Source organism: Myotis brandtii, unplaced genomic scaffold (genome assembly GCF_000412655.1).
Source record: "Myotis brandtii unplaced genomic scaffold, ASM41265v1 scaffold947, whole genome shotgun sequence".
In the NCBI taxonomy this organism is placed as follows: domain Eukaryota; kingdom Metazoa; phylum Chordata; class Mammalia; order Chiroptera; family Vespertilionidae; genus Myotis; species Myotis brandtii.
The window spans coordinates 365,370-381,451 of record NW_005371908.1 but is presented as its reverse complement, the minus strand read 5'-3'; the positions used below and the strand labels follow the sequence as shown (position 1 = coordinate 381,451).

The following is a 16,082-nucleotide window of genomic DNA, read 5'->3' as shown; positions in this document are numbered from 1 at the left end:
ATATATATTTTATTGATTTTTTACAGAGGAAGGGAGAGGGATAGAGAGTTAGAAACATTGATGAGAGAGAAACATGGATCAGCTGCCTCCTGCACACCCCCTACTCGGGATGTGCCCGCAACCAAGGCACATGCCCTTGACCAGAATCGAACCTGAGACCCTTCAGTCCGCAGACCGACGCTCTATCCACTGAGCCAAACCAGTTAGAACTGACTATATATTTTTTAAACTCCCACACCACATCCAGGTCCTATTTTCCTTTGTACACAGGAACCTGGGGCTGGGGCAGTCATTATTTCATGGTCTCTAGGCTTCAGTAGTGCTGAAGAGGGGGTTTATGTGGACCTGGTCTATGTTCTTTTTTTTTTTTTTTAATGTATTTTACTGATTTTTTTTACAGAGAGGAAGGGAGAGGGATAGAGTTAGAAACATCGATGAGAGAAACATCAATCAGCTGCCTCCTGCACACCCTGTACTGGGGATGTGCCTGCAACCAAGGTACATTCCCTTGACTGGAATTGAACCTGGGACCCTTCAGTCGGCAGGCTGACACTCTATCCACTGAGCCAAACCAGTCAGGGCTGGTCTATGTTCTTAAAATAATTTCCTCAAAATAAAATAAACCTCTATGGAAAATCCACGTAACCCAAGAGCACAAGTGCTGTAAAAATGCTTGTTAAGGAGATGTTCACCAGGAAGTAAATGGATGTCTCTGAGCAAATGGAATTGTAGGGAATACCTCGCCTTCTTAATAAAATGTCATAGGCAGGCTCTATTGGGAAACAGAACCAGTGACTGTCCATCAACAGAGAACTGTTATCTATGCAAAGCAAACTCTGAAACCGCATGCAAATACCAAGATATGAGAGAGAAAAATGTAAAGATGTTGAACATAGCCCTAGTCAGTTTGGCTCAGTGGATAGAGCACCGGCCTGGGGACTGAAGGGTCCCAGGTTCAATTCCGGTCAAGGGCACATGCTTGGGTTGAGGGCTTGATCTCCAGTTGGGGGTATAAGGGAGGCAGCCAATCAATTATTCTCTCTTCATTGATGATTCTCTTTCTCCCTCTCTGAAATCAATAAAAAGAATGTTGAACATTTAGTATTATCAGCAAAAAACTTATAGCACGCTGTAGGTGCACACAATATATATGATGTAAAGTATCTGTAGGAGACTAAAAACTGCTAACAAGGAATAACTGGCTGCTAATTTACTTTTTGACTTAAATCTTAACAGCGTGGTCAGTGTGACTCAGTGGTTGAGCATCAGCCCGTGAACCAAGTCAGTCTGATTCTCCATCAGGTTATGTGTACATGCCTGGGGTTGGAAGCTCAATCCCCAGGGCGGGGTGTGCAGGAAGCAGCAGGTCTGATTTTAGAGAGTGGAAGGGAGGAGAGACAGAAACATCAATGTGAGACACATTGATTGGTTCCCTCACGCACTCACCTGGACCAAGGCTGGGATTGAGCCTACACCAAGGTATGTGCCCTTGACCTCGGACCAACACTATCCACTGAGCCAAAATGGCTAAGTCCATCAATGTTTCTATATATCCTCTCCCTTCCTCTCTCTAAAATCAGTAAAAGTATACTTTCAAACAAACAAAAAATATATCATAGCAGATTTGTTTGTGGTTGCAAGGTGGACTAGTTTCTCCTTGTTCTATTTTGAAACTGTCCCATATGAAGCAGTTTCATCTGACAAATGCCATGTCTTCAGAAATGTAAATCTGAGTTTCAAAACTTCACAGTAAAATTTGAAAGTGGGTCTTTTTCAAGAGCACATGCATGAACGAAGTGCTGTATCTTTTACTTGCTCCTCTACAGGTTGCCTCTTACATCATGAGCCTTAAAACAGGCTCCTTCCAGGTTGCCACGCCTTACCCCCCATATACAAGTCCCCATTTACAACTGGGGAGTATCTATCACATTGCAATTGTATCTATAGATCCTTTAATCTAGCAATTCCACTGCTAGCAATGTACTTCTACAATACCAAGGAAGTTGGCTAAGATATTTATATCAAGATATCCAGCATATCCAGTTTGCAGTAACAAAAAGTTGGAAATTATCTTTGGGACCAGGTAAATTCTAATGCAACACAAGATACCATGCAGGGGTAAAAATAAGTTGCTTTGTATGTGATTATGAGACACAACACTGTACAGCACAAATAATTTTATTAAAAACAAGTAGTGATTGCCAGAGGAAAGGGAGGGCAGGGACTGGTGGAGGTGGTCAAAATGGGGGTAGAGGAGGAATGGGGACATCTGTGATAATATCAATAAAAGTCTAAGTTCCTTACTAGGAGTAAAAAAACCCCAATGGACCTGGCCAGTGTAGGTCAGTGGTTAGTGTTGGCCCACACATGGAAGGGTCATGGGCTTAATTCCTGGTCAAGAGCACACATGAGTTGCAGGTTCCATCCATTAGAGTTGCTCAGGTTGGGGCAGGTGGTGGAGGCAATCAATGTCTTTTTCACATTTATGTTTCTCTCTATATATACCCCTCCCTACCCTCCCTTCAACTCTAAAAACCAATGGAAAAAAATATCCTCAATGAGGGAAAAAGGGGGACATATGTAATACTTTCAACAATAAAGATTTATAAAAAAAAAAACAAAAACAAAAAAAAACAAATGTTGCCCAGCCGGTGTGGCTTAGTGGTTGAGTGTTCCCTCTCAAAATCAATAAAAACATTAAAACACACACACACACACACAAATGTCCAGATGGAACTCCAGAACATGCTCCTCCCACCCAGTTCCTTGTTTTGCATACCTTATTCTGCAGTTCAACTGCAAGGGTTATTGCCCAATGTGACAAAGAGAAAAAATATCACCAAAAATGATAAAGGGACTAGGGAGAAGACTTCCACTTTTATCTTCCAGAGGTTTATTTTCCAACCTTATAAAAAGGCACGTGTTACCCTGGCTGGTGTGTCAGCCACGCACAGAAGGGTTGCAGGTTTGATCCCAGGCTCTGGTTGGGGGCATGTAGGAGGCAACCAATCAATGTCTCTCACCTCACATCAATGTTTCTCTCTTCCCTTACCCTCCTCCCCCCCCCCTTCCTCTCTCTCTAAAAAACACCAATGAAAAAAATATCCTCAGCTGAGGATTAACAAAAAAAGGCAGGTGTTTATTCAATTTCCCTTTAAGTCCTCCCCTCTCCCCCAGCACCACCATATCCCGGATTTTTTCATGTATAAGACACCCCCATGTACGACACCCCCCACTTTTCCAACCCGAAATTTAAAAAATCAGTATTTTAAACATTTTGCTGGTTTTGCTCTTAAGGCCTTCTTTTTTGGCATCTGAAGGAGCTGTAATTCCTGTTTTCTCCACTGGCTGATCACACACGCAGTGGGAGGCCCAAATTCTTTCTGCAGCTATTTCCATGCTCTTTTGCATAACTGATTACATTCCGTTTGAATTTTGCAGAGTAAGACAATCGCTTACTGGTATTTACCTATTTTTTAACATCTTTATGGGCTCAGAATGCTCTGGTCCCTGTTGCATCTACGCACTCCACCTCCAATTATGGCACCAGCTGACCAGTAACAATAAGGCTGTGATTGGAGGAAGCCTGTCTGACAAGGTATGGGCAGTTACGCACCCACACCGCTCCCTCCTGCCCTCCTTGACTTCTGTGTATAAGACACCCCTCAATTTTCAGTCTAATGATTTTAGGGGGAAAAAAATGTCTTATACACGGAAAAATACTGTACTTTTTAAATGATTCTCCTAACTAGAATGAGCTTGCTTAGGCAGGACACAGGAATTGTGTGCCACCAGGTCTTCCAGCCTTTTCTCAAGACTCCCTAATTGCTAGTATTTTTACTGGTCTACAGCCCTGGCTCACCCTGCTCCTCCCAGGGCTGGGCCTGCAGCTCCCCACAGCTTGCAGCTGTGTCCTGGCCTGCCTGCCCCTCTTCAGAAGACCAAGTGGGAGGGAAGCAGACAAAAACCTGAGTCCCAGAAAGCACTGTTAATTTTCCAAACAATTTTATTGAAATGTGCCAAGAGTACATAGGCAGCACGAATGTATGAACGGGGGAAAAAAATCACATGTACAATAATTTCTTAAAAGTGAAGGTTAATCTTGGGAAATATCAATTCCCTTCCCCTCCCCTTCCATCGTTTCCATTATGGTTAAGCCTCTAACCTAGCATTTAAAAAAAAAGAGATAAAAGGAATATAGGAACTTTTGCGGAAAACAAAAACAAAAACAAAAAAACAAAGGAAAGAAATTATTTCCTGCTCAGATAGGACTCTTCCTCGGCACCTAATTACGAGGCGTGCTGAGCAGTGGAGAAACACAATTTCAGGGTATAAGGGTATGGACCATCTGCAAAGAAGAAAAGAGGGTCTGGCTGAGTCCATCTCTGGAGGCGCCACCCGCCCCCCCTTCAAGCCTCCCCCCACCCCACAATTCTCCTCATTTAAACACATCTTTTTCTGCAGTTCAATTGTGGGGCCTAATGGTCATTGACCAATGTGAGGCTTAAAAACAAGCCCCAAACACAAGGCATTTCTCCTTCCCTTCCTTCACTACCATGGAGAATCCCAATCCCATTCCTAGCTCTGTTGCTGCTCAGAGCAATAGGCCTGCCCCCAGGAACTGGGTGGGCAAATTTTACCTGCTGGCTAATATAGCCCCTTTCCTGGATACTAGCTTAGCCAGCCTCTGTGACTGACATGGCTGGGCATTACTGATGGCTTCTGACGCAGAGAATGCCAGCTACTTAAAGAACAAGCCTGAGCAACTCTCAGCTGGCAGAGTGGGTGAACAACAAGCAGTCAGGCTGGCTCTCCTATAGGGAACACCAGGCTGCTCTCTTGGAGATCAGGTCCCGCTCATCTGTGTCAGTGACAATGTGGAAATTTCTGGGGCTCTATCGTGACAGCAGGAAGGACAGCGCTGACCTGAAGCCAGCCAACCCATTAGGCCATAAGGGGGATGGGATGACTGCAGGATACAGATACTCACTTGGGTTTTTCATCTGGTAATGGTTCAGGAAGCCCAAAGTCTCCAGGGCATCACTCTTGGATTCCCATTCCAGCAGCCCAGAGGAGCTGCGTTCACCTGATCAGAAAGCAAAGGTTTTAGGCTAATCCAAGCACAAACTAGGGAGCTTCTCATCTACAACCAAGGAATGAGGGAGAAGACAAGGCAGTTTACTCACTTTTGCCTGAGAATACTTTCACAGAAGATGGCCGCTTCACTCCCAGCTCATCACAAATCTGCAAGACAAAGAATAGAAGCAGATGCCCTAGCTGGTTTGGCTCAGTGGTAGAGCACTGGTGAGGAATGAAGGGTCTCAGGTTCAATTCCAGTCAAGGGCACATGCCCAGGTTGTGGGCTCGATCCCCAGTAGGGACCATGCAGGAGCAGCCAACCAGTGATTCTCTCTCATCATTGATCTCTCTCTCTCTCTCCCCTCCCTTCCTCTCTGTAATCAATAAAAATATATATAGGAAAAAAAAATAGAAAATAGATGCAGAAACACAAGGAATGCCGCCACATGGCAGAATTAAGCAGACCCTGCCCTGCATGACCCAGTGCTTGAGATTTTTCTGGAGACAAGTTTCTAAGCTTTCATCACACACTCTATGGTGTCCCGTGATTCCCCCCGCCCCCAAATTCTCATCTTCAGCTGCTATTTGAGGGAGTTGGCACTAAGTAAATATTTGATGAACTGAATACAAGGACCAAAGTCCAATTCTGCCCATCAGCCTTCCTGCCCTAGTTCCCTCTGACCTCGCCCTTAACAGGCCCTTCCCTTCAGATGTTATCTAGGCACCTGAGGGCCTGCCTGACAAAGGGGATGTTTTGAGATTGGACTCTGACCACAACTCCAACACACACAGACACTTTCCCAGCAAAGGTATAGCTATCCTAGCTTGCCAAAAATGTTAAGAGCCTGGCAAACTTCTCTGTTGCTAGATGTTTGGTGCTTTTCCCCAGCACCCAACCCTCATCCTGGCAGAGTAGGAAAACAATAGGTATTTGTTGAAAGACTAAAATGAATGGCCCAGTCAGATGGCTGTAGTGAGGGACCAACTCCATGGCACCCACCTCAAAGAAGTTCTCCTCTGTCACCTCCAGAGGGGCATTGAAGAAGTGCAGCACATTGCTAGGGTGCTGGATGCGGTTCTTGGCTGCCTGCTCCGGAGTGGAGAACCGATTGTTCCTTGATTCACTGAAGTCTTTGTAACTGGAGGACCCGTCTTCCAGCCCATACGACTGACCAGGCATGATGGCAGGTTGCTTAGAGACACTAGGGGGAAAAGGGAGCTCTTTGTCAAACCTAATGTCCCCCAAGCCCTCCACTGTGGCCTTGTTCCTGTCTGAGCAAGTGCTGTGTGCCTCAGGGGGCACTGTGCCGCAGCTGAGGCGAAGCGCACTTTTTCCCACTGCTTCAGAGAAGCATCTGGAAACACACCTCACTCCTGCCTGAATAAGCACCTTTGTCTCACTGTGCTCCACTGCTGGGCCCTGTGCAGTGGGTGCCCCATTTTCCTTCCCTTTTCTCCCCAGGCCCTTGCCAAAGCATCCTATCCCAAGGAATTTGGGCACCTACCAGACTTTCAGCTTCTGTCCAAACATGAAGTTGTTGTTGAGGTGAGTAATGGCTCGGTCCACAGCATAGCCATCAGCCATTTCCACCATGGCAGCCCCCGGCTTACTTTTCATGAATTTCACCTTGGGGAGAGCAGCCATGGTCATCACCACTGCCCAGCAGTCCGGGACCTCTCTCCTGCCCCTTCCAAGTTAGTTAGAAGTAACTCTTGCTTCCACATCCTGACTTACAAATGGGAATCAAGAGAAACCAAAAAGCATGCGTGGCCCACGACAAGTGCTCAGCCCAAGGCAGGCAGCAGAGCCTAGACAGGGTAGGACATGACCCATAAGTGGATCACTTAATGAAACAACAGAAAACAGGAGGCATAGTAAAAAACCAAAGCAGCTATTCTCATAAATGTTTGTCTGTTAAATAGACACATTTATCTAGATATTGGGTCCTGATGTAAAATATTTATGTGTGTTACAGTAAAAAAAAAAAAAACACTTGAAAAACAGTAGTGTCAGCTCTGAAGCCAGGCTCTCTAGCTCGAGTCCTGCTTCCACAAAAAGGTCTCTTAACCTAGGCACGTTATTCAAGTTCCTTGTCTTCATTTCCCCCACTTACCTCGTTAAAGATGCTTGTGAAGTTAAACAAGTTACAACATGTAAAGCACTTTTAAAAGTGCCTAGTATAGGAAAAATTTAACACGTATGAGCTGCTACTGTTTTTAATGGGCCAAGAGAGGCTATAAACTCAAAAAGCTTCAGATGGGTTCGACAGAAGCAATAAACCATCTGATCTGGGACAGTCACCTATCAGTCTCAGTTAACTATCCCACAGGCAGAAGACCCAGTGTTGGCAGATTATCTGGAGAAAACCCTCATACAATGGGTAGCCCTGGCCAGGCAGCTCAGCTGGTTAGAGCATCATCCTGATACACTCAGATTGCAGGTTTGATCTCCAGGCAGGGCACATATAAGAATCAACCAATGAATGCATAAGTAAGTGGAACAACAAATCGATGTCTCTCTCCCCCACCCCCCCAAAACCAGTAAATTTTAAAAAGTTTAAAAAAATAGCCACAATGGATAAATTTCACATATCATAATATTCAAGTAATGTTAAGTATTAGCACTTTTGTGTTAGTCCCAGTCTTATTAACACTGAAATTTCAAAAACAGACAAAATACCCATACACAGTGAGGACTGAACAAACCCTGTTGTAGCAGGTCACCCAATTAAGCAAGTTACCCTCTCTGAGTCAGCTTGCTCTTACCCAAGCGAGCTCTGGCTCTTTCTCCCTCTTCACTGACTGGGCAAACCATGAGGTTCAGTGCCTCCCTGGGACCTGCCAAGTCTACAAGGGAAAGCAGTGGACTTTGCAGAAACTCACCTTCTCCACATTGCCGTACAAGCAGAAGACATTGAAGACTCGGTCACAGTTCATCTTAGACTGATCCAAGCCATAGACCATGAGCACAGGGCTTTCGGCGTGAGGGCCGTACTCGGCTGGTGGGGGAGGGGGTGGGGGGTGCCCATATTGGGGACCGTAGCGACTTGGGCCCCGGCGGTGACCCCCCACTGGTGGGCCCATCCTTCTCCCTTCGTAGTGAGGTGGGGGGGGACCATAGCCCTCATCATGGTAATGGCTGTGGTACCCACCGTGGGGCCCTCCTGGGGGGTGGGAAGGAAAGAGAGGGAGGGCGGGTGAGAATTTGCGTGGCGGGCGTCGGGCAGGGGCACATGAGCCACGGGAGTCCACGGAGGGGAACCCCCTGCCCTCACCATATTCTGCGGGGTGATCTCCCAGGAGAGGGGGCTGCCTCTGGCGTTTGTTAGGGTTGCTGCCAGGGTCACCTGTGGACAGAGAAATCAGTTAGAGCCTAGTTCAATAAGAGGGGTGGCTCTTTCCCTTCTGACTAAAGGCTAAGCTCCAAGTCCCTTAGCTCCTACAAGCCTGGCTGCAAACCCTCCGTATCTCACAAGGGCTGCTGGAGCCTCCCTCCTTTGGCCTGGTTGAGGGTGGGCATGAAGCCCAAGGCTGGAACCCACTTTGCCTCCTTAGCCCATACCAACTAGGCTTTCCTTTCTCTTTGAAGGATGAGGCGAGGTTCTGGGCACTCTGGCATCTGCTCTGGTCCTGGTGGGAAAAAGATCAGTTCTTGGGTCCTCTGGGGAACTTGCAGCTACTATGGAAGCTAATAGGTCATGAGGCCAAGAAAAGCTTTCTAAAATAACTCCCAATGAAGGGAGAGGTTAAGAGCAGGAAAATAACCCAGGAAGGGCAGAAAGAAGATACCAACCCTAAAACCCCATGATTCTAGGAGCTCTAGACCCCACTCTCTAGGCCCCTTCTTTCTCAATGCCAATCTGTCACCCTCCCACCTAGTCGCGTACAACCAGAGGAGGGACTGGAGGAAAGGACAAGCAAGTCAGAATCAGTTCATGAGCAATCATGTACAAGGCATCAACATTCTCAGACCCAGACAATGGCGCAGACCCATCCCCGACTCCAGATGTAGTTCATTAATTGCTACCATTAATTTAGTGCTTGAGTGGCAGACACTGTGCTAAGCACTTTACAGACATCACAGCTTCTTAAATTCCTCACAACAACCCTATGAGGTAGGTTCTATTTTAATCCCATTTTACAGGTAAGGATTAACTTTGAACTGAGCAGTTAAGACATTTTGGCCCAAGGTCACAAAGCAAGTTAGTGGCTGAGCCGGGATTTGAACCCAGATCTGACTGACTCCAAAACCCAGGGCTCAAGACCACTGCCCTTTCCTGCCACCCGGCCTTCATTTTGTTTTCAACAATCAGTCATTACAAAGATGGAATAGGACTACTTACAGCAGAAGTACAGAGTACAATGTCCATTTGTCACAAAAAACAAATCTGTATTTTCTCTTACCATTGGACGCTTCAACAGTGAGTTAGCACAGTTCTGAAAGATGGCGTCCCATCAAACATACACTGCGACCCTGCATCACATGGTTTTACAGTCATAAATACAAGTTACAGTATACATCCGCTACAACTTTTTTAAAGAATTGTTTTAACAGTCAATGTTTTGATTAAATCAAAAGTGGCTCACAGATGTTCTGTCCTCAGAAGATATCAGAAAAGTGGAAAATAAAGGTGTATGAAGTGGGTAGTGTCCCTCCGTGTTGTCACCTCCTCACATTGTGTGCTGCAGTGCGGTGCTTCTGGCTGTGTAGCGCTCCATGTGCGTGTCTCCTGGTTATGAAGTGTGCCAGTGGCCCCACTATGCCCGAACTTTTGGCCTTGGGAGCGCGCCCGATTACCCGCCAGCAGGTAACTGTGTACCTCTGAGCTGTTTGGCTGTCTGTTTTTAGGTCTGTTTTGCTTTTTTTTATTTTTTTGTTGTTGTGGTTAAATTTTTTTTTTGGTTTCTGATCTCCAGTTGGTGCAGATTATGTTGGCAGCTGTTGACTGCAGAAAAAAAAATCGGAACAAAAAAAGAAGGCCCTCCCCAAACCAAAGGACTTAAAAAAACAAAACAAAACCCATATGGCGAGGAATGGAGAGAGGATCCTATTGTCTTGGAGGCCCATGGAATCTACTTCAGTCTGTGAAACGTTCTCCGAAAAGAGCGCCGTTGGCTGGCTGAGAGCTCTGTTCTCTGTGTTTCCTACTTCTGTGTACATTCTCGGGTTCAAGTTTGCTTGGATTTTGGCCTTTTTTTAATGTTTAATAGAAAAGCAATGTCTGCTGCCATGTTGCGTCTCTTTCTCTCTGTCTCTGTCTGCCTCTGTGCTTGTAGTTGTTCCTTGGAGCGCGGTGTGGTGTTCTTGATGTAGTGAGCTCAAGTCTGCGGCTGTTTCTGGGGACGTGGTGGAGGCTGCATGTTGTTTTCTCCAGGAAGAGCTAGTGGTTTCTACCCTGTGTGTTGGTGAGCAATGTGCAGAGGCAGAGCCGCTGAAGTATGGTTCCCGAGGGGATGGCGAAGCACCGCCCTCACTCCAGGTTACCTCATCAGCTCTCGTTTTTGACCCCCAGCCTTGGGACAGCCAAAACTGAGAGGCATCAAAACCAATGCACAGCCAGCCCCTGCCACTAGCCCCTGCCGGTCTGCACATCTTCTACTTATGTTCCTTGGAGAAGAAATGGTTGGTTGCCATGTTTCTGTTAGCAGTCATGTAATGCCATTGCCTGCTCTGGTACATTCACTTGGTCACCAATTTGTCTCTGACCTCTGGAGGGAGCGGCCAGGCCCACAGCACCCATTGTGAAGGTCCTGGGGAAGAGTCTAGCCCACGCCACCCACTGCTTCCCAGCTTCAATGATGAGCAAGACAGGCCTGGCTAGAAATGGGGGCGCCTGGCCTCCCAGGGCCTGTGAGATGTCAGCAACCAGCCTCCTCCCTCAGCCCATGGCCTAGTCCAATGTATCAGACCAAGACAGACACCGAGATGGACGGTCTTGTTGAGGCGGTGCTGCTGCTTTTCAAAGGCAATTCTCCATCTCTCCCTCCTATCCAAGGCAAACCATTCTTGACAGATTCTAGGAAGGGGATGTCCATTTGGGCACCCTGCAGAGAAGTTGAGTCCCCTCTACAAGTAAGGTAAGGCATGCCCACTCTGCTTCAATCCAGGGCCTCACCTCTACAAGGTCAACTTGCTCAAAGGCTCTGCTGCAAGGGCCCAGGAGCCTTCATCACCTCCCCAATCTGCCATCCCCTCCCCCTCCACGCCAAGAAGACCCTCTCAATAGTGGAGAGCAAGGACCATTCCTGACCCAGTGAGAATCAAGTCAGTGACCCTAAGTAAGCTTCTAGAAGGGAAGCAGCAGAATCCGCTTGGGAGCTGCTACTGGTTTCTAAAGCCATCGCCATGCCCAGTGAGGCCCTGTTCCCCACCCAATCCAAGCCTCTACCTGATTCTGCACCCTCAGCTCCAAAGGGCCCCAAGTAGCAGCTAGAATTCAGAGAGCCCTCATTCACCCTCTCCCACTAAAGCCCTCCCGTGTTCACAGGGAGCCCAATGGCATTACATAACCCTGAATCCAGGTCTATGAAGTGCACTAGTCAAATGAAGGCAAGGGGGTGTGTTTAGAACAAAGTGGCCATCAGGATTACCTTGCCCACTGAGGTTGGGGTTTGTATAGTCCCAAGTATCTTGATCATTCTTGAACACGTTCAAGCGTGTAGGCTGTAGGGACAAGAAAAAGCTTACTATCAGCCAGGCCCCAGCTCACCTGGAAGCTGACAAGCAGCAGTCACTTCCTAGACTTACCTTCGCATATTCGATCTTCAGAGTGCAACAGCCAGAGTATATATCAGCCCCATTGGGTGAGGCCTTGGCCCGCTGGGCACTCTGCACAGAATCAAATGTAAGTTAAGTTAAGGAAAGCCCCATCACAGCTCTTTGGAGGGCTTCAAGCTGTCCCAGAGATGGAGGAGGACAAGGTAGCACCCAGATTGCATGGGTGTTCTAGGGTCTGTTCACGGCCACAGCCACTTGAATGGAGATGGGCTGGCATGCTACCCTGAGTGAACAGTCACTGGCGAGAGTTTCTTCACGATCTGCACTCCCACCCCACCAGCCCAGAGGTGGCAACAACCTCCTGTCACTCCAGGCCAAGCTACCTTCTCCTTTAGCACAAATTCTCCCTTGTGCTTTGACTAAACCTGAACAACCTCTGAAAAATACCAACCAGATTATGTTCCTGCTCTGAAAGTCCATCCGTGGCTTCCTACTGCATCCTGACCCAAGCTTCACCACTACTGAAAATTCCCTAACTTCTAATGCCCATAGAGAACTCCTCCCCTAGGCCTGCTACTCTTCAGTTGTCAGATCATTTGCTTTCTCCAACACTAAGCTTCCGACCAGCTGAGGATTTTTTTTTTTTAATCCTCACTGAAGGATGTGTTTTAACATTTATTAAATTAATCGGGGCCCTAACCAGTTTGGCTCAGTGGAGAGAGCGTCGGCCTGCAGACTGAAGGGTCCCAGGTTCGATTCCGGTCAAGGGCATGTACCTTGGTTGTGGGCAAATCCCCAGTAGGTGTGCAGGAGGCAGCTGATCGATATTTCTCTCTCATCTATATGTTTCTAACTCTCTATCCCTCTCCCTTTCTCTCTGTAAAAAACCAATTAAAATATATTTTTCAAAAAATTAATTAGGGTGACAATGGTCAACATGATCACATAGATTTCAGGTATGGGTTTCATGGGCCCACCACTCAAAGTCAAATCTTCTCCTGTCACCTTATATTAGGGTCCCCTTCTTCCTCCCCCTTGAATGTTGTTGTTTTTTTAAAAATTTTTTTTTGGGGGGGGGGGAGATTGGAGGGTAAGAGGGCAGAGGAACATCAATGTGAGAAGCATCGTTTAGCTGCTTTCCATTCGTGCCCCCACTGGGGATGGAACTCACAACCTAGGCAGGTGCCCTGACTGGGAATCGAACCAGCAACAACACTCCAACCCACTGAGCCATCAGGCTAGGGCCCACCTGAGGATCTTTGATAAAGCCGGTACTTCCACCCTGAATTAAATACCAGCTCCTACTTCTCCATGACAATAAAATACCACCTCCTCAGAGAACTTTCCACATCCCCTTGTATCTCATAGCACTTTACATTCTGCACTTTTATACATTTGATTATTTATTGACAGCCCCTCCCATCAGACTGTAGGCTTTATGAAAACATCTGACACATGGTAGGCATTCAGTAGATACACACTGGTTAAAGGATGGCACCCTGCCCAACTCTAAGCCCTCAACCCAAGAAACACCTATTCCCTAGCAAAGGATATTCCACCATGGCTTGGACTCCATTCTTCCGGAAAATGACAATTCTCTGGACAGGGCCACAAGGGTTACAAATAGTGTAAAGAACATCCTGTAAAAGCAAAGATGAGAAAAATGAAGGGGCACTGACAGGTCAGTCTGGCTTGGGGACAGAGAGAAAAGGAAGAAGGGAGATCTCACAGAGGAGCATAAAGGAATGAATGTCCACTGGCACGCACCGTGGTAATGGAATAGATGGGGTTCAGAATGGTAAAGAGAAGCACACTGTTGACGCTTCGGGAATCATCAGAGTCTCCTGGGCGGGAGATCTTCTGGCTGGTGGAATAATTTACAAAGGCTGGGTGACCAGCAATGTAGATTTGGTTGTCGGCCGCATAGTTCACAGCGTTGCAAGCCCCCAACACATCTTCAAACTCCACCAACGCTTGTCTTTTTTTAGGCATTACCACCACATAGCTGACAAGAGAAAACACAGATTTCAAATTCTCAGGATGAGACAAGAACAAGAGAATGACGTTCAAATTCCTGTGAACTGTCTCCTCCCTGGCCTCCAAACTCCTGTGCACCCTGTCATGGTTTCCTGACTGTAACACCTCTTATCCCTAAGTGGCAGAACACACACAAGAGGTGTAGCTTTGGCATTACCTCCTCTGGGAAGCTTTCCTTCCTGACCCCTCCTCACGTGACTCAGTCAAATATCTCCCAAAGACTCCTGAGCTTCCCCCATCATAGTGCTGATCACTGTGTGGGCAACTATCTAAGAGGAGTCCAGGACAGTTTTGCTCAATGCTCTATTCCCACATTTACTGAGCATGTACCACATACTCAATAATAAATACTTGCTGAATAAGAAAATGCTAATTAGAAGCTACAAAGTAGAGAAAGAAAAAGGGCACGGAACTTGCCATAACCTGACCCAAAGCACAAGGGCCAACCTCAAGAGCAGAGGATCCCCAGGACCCAGCCAAGGGACCCTGGACCAAACTGGCCAAGTCACTTCCAACCAGGAATCAGTGATACATAGGACACCAAAAAGTTGACTTCTCTGTACACTCAATCCTGGCCTCTGAGTGGAGTACCTGATGGGTCCAAACTCCTGCAAGGCCTCCACAAGGTCAGCTTCCACCACACCGTCAATCAGGCCCCTGATGTGGACAACTGGGGAGGCAGGGGTTTTGTGTGGGTCATCGTAGTTCTCCTGAGAAAAGAAGCAAAAGCAAGACTTTATTTCCTGCCGTACAAGATAGTGGCTCACCAGCTTCTGCATTGTTGAGGATTCAGTCAAATAAGACAGCGGAGTGTCACCCAGGAAAAACACACAGGTCAGACAACAAGGGACAGCAATTTAAACCATCACCCCGAAAGGATTCTGGGTCAGCAGAGCAAAGGCCCTCAGTGCATGGCTGCTTATCTAAAGCCTCTTGCTGTAGCTTCTGAGGAAAGCACAATGAAGGACCAGGCAGATCGCTTATCTTACATTCCTTCCAGAACTTGTCTCTTCCCAGTGGTCAAAAAAAAATGGGGGAAAGGAGTAGCTTGAAAGTGGACACCACCGGCAGGAAAGGCTCACACAATTCTCTGCTGCAGTCTGATCAGGCAATCTCTGCATCTGCCCAACTTCTTTGCCTTGTCCCCACTAGAGTAAGCTGCAACCGTCGTCCAGCCAAGCATCACTGTTCCCACCTTGACCCCCAGGTCTAGTCAGGATAAAAGAGCATGTGCCTCAGAAGCTGTGGCAGCCAGGCCAGCCTTGACTACATTTAGCTTTAATCACTTTCCAACCAAAATCTGCGTTGGGAAACACGACCTACACCAGACTATAGGAAAAGAGTAATGTCTTTGAGAAAGAAGAGAAATTTCCACAGACAGAAGCTTTTAAGAACCAGGCAGAACTGGATTCTATTGCAGGAATGAACCAAACAGGAGGCACACACATGCCTGATGGTTACCAGGTTCAGCGGTTTGGATTTCCAGTCCTAAATTCTAAACCCAGTCCCTTCCCTCACTGGTTATATGAATTTACCTCATCTATGCAAGTCAAAAATAGTGAAAGCATCCCCTATCTCATAAAGAAGTGTTGAAAATTCAATTGAGATACCTTTAAAATGGGTGGAACAAGGTCTGGCACAGATTAAAATGCTAATAAATCATAGTACAGATGGCAGCTGAGTCCTGAGAAAACCTGCAAATGGCTGACTGGGAGAGGACTTCATGAACTTGGAGGGAGGAGGGAATGGGCTCTAAGCCAGAACAACTGGTGGTCTATTCAGAGGCGACTAAAGAGGCTGAATCCTTTCCAAAATGCCCAACTGCAGCGAACATTTTGGTTCATCAACCCCTCTGCGCATCGTTAATCCCTGGAAATTATTAGCAAACTCGTGATGGCTCCAAAACTTGGCTCAACTCCCGAACGGCGAAAAAGACCTTTTACAAGGCCTTTCTTCCGGTTTTCAGCGCCCACAAAATAGGGGACATAATCTGTTCTGGGGGAATTGTCCTCAAATGGACTTCCGCTTCAAGACAAACCACGGAGCTATAAAAACTAAATAGTGACCGGACATAATTCCTCTCCGGCGCGGACAAGGCCACCGCCCACCCGTTCCCGCTCACGCAGTGGCCCCCCCACCTCCAACAGCCCACGAGGCCAATGCGGGAGAAGTGCGCCTGCGCATCGGGCCAGGAAAGAAAATGAGGAAAAAGGCGTCCCGGCCGCGTGCCCGCCCCAACCCACACCAG

General features: G+C 47.2%; 1 protein-coding gene across 1 annotated transcript in view; it reads right to left on the bottom strand.

The window, feature by feature from the left end:
* Nucleotides 1-3,988: 3,988 nt before the first annotated feature.
* HNRNPL (heterogeneous nuclear ribonucleoprotein L) overlaps nt 3,989-16,082 on the bottom strand; it is a 14,617-nt gene continuing 2,523 nt past the window's right edge. The window contains exons 2-13 of the mRNA XM_005885974.2: nt 14,426-14,544; nt 13,565-13,802; nt 13,352-13,437; nt 11,828-11,924; nt 11,671-11,743; nt 8,355-8,426; nt 7,963-8,243; nt 6,585-6,706; nt 6,080-6,281; nt 5,187-5,244; nt 4,991-5,086; nt 3,989-4,348 (exon numbers count right to left, since the gene is read on the bottom strand). Of these exons, the coding sequence (XP_005886036.1) occupies nt 4,290-4,348; nt 4,991-5,086; nt 5,187-5,244; nt 6,080-6,281; nt 6,585-6,706; nt 7,963-8,243; nt 8,355-8,426; nt 11,671-11,743; nt 11,828-11,924; nt 13,352-13,437; nt 13,565-13,789 (1,371 nt within the window). The 5' untranslated portion in view covers nt 13,790-13,802; nt 14,426-14,544 and the 3' untranslated portion in view covers nt 3,989-4,289. The remainder of the gene's footprint in view (nt 4,349-4,990; nt 5,087-5,186; nt 5,245-6,079; nt 6,282-6,584; nt 6,707-7,962; nt 8,244-8,354; nt 8,427-11,670; nt 11,744-11,827; nt 11,925-13,351; nt 13,438-13,564; nt 13,803-14,425; nt 14,545-16,082) is intronic.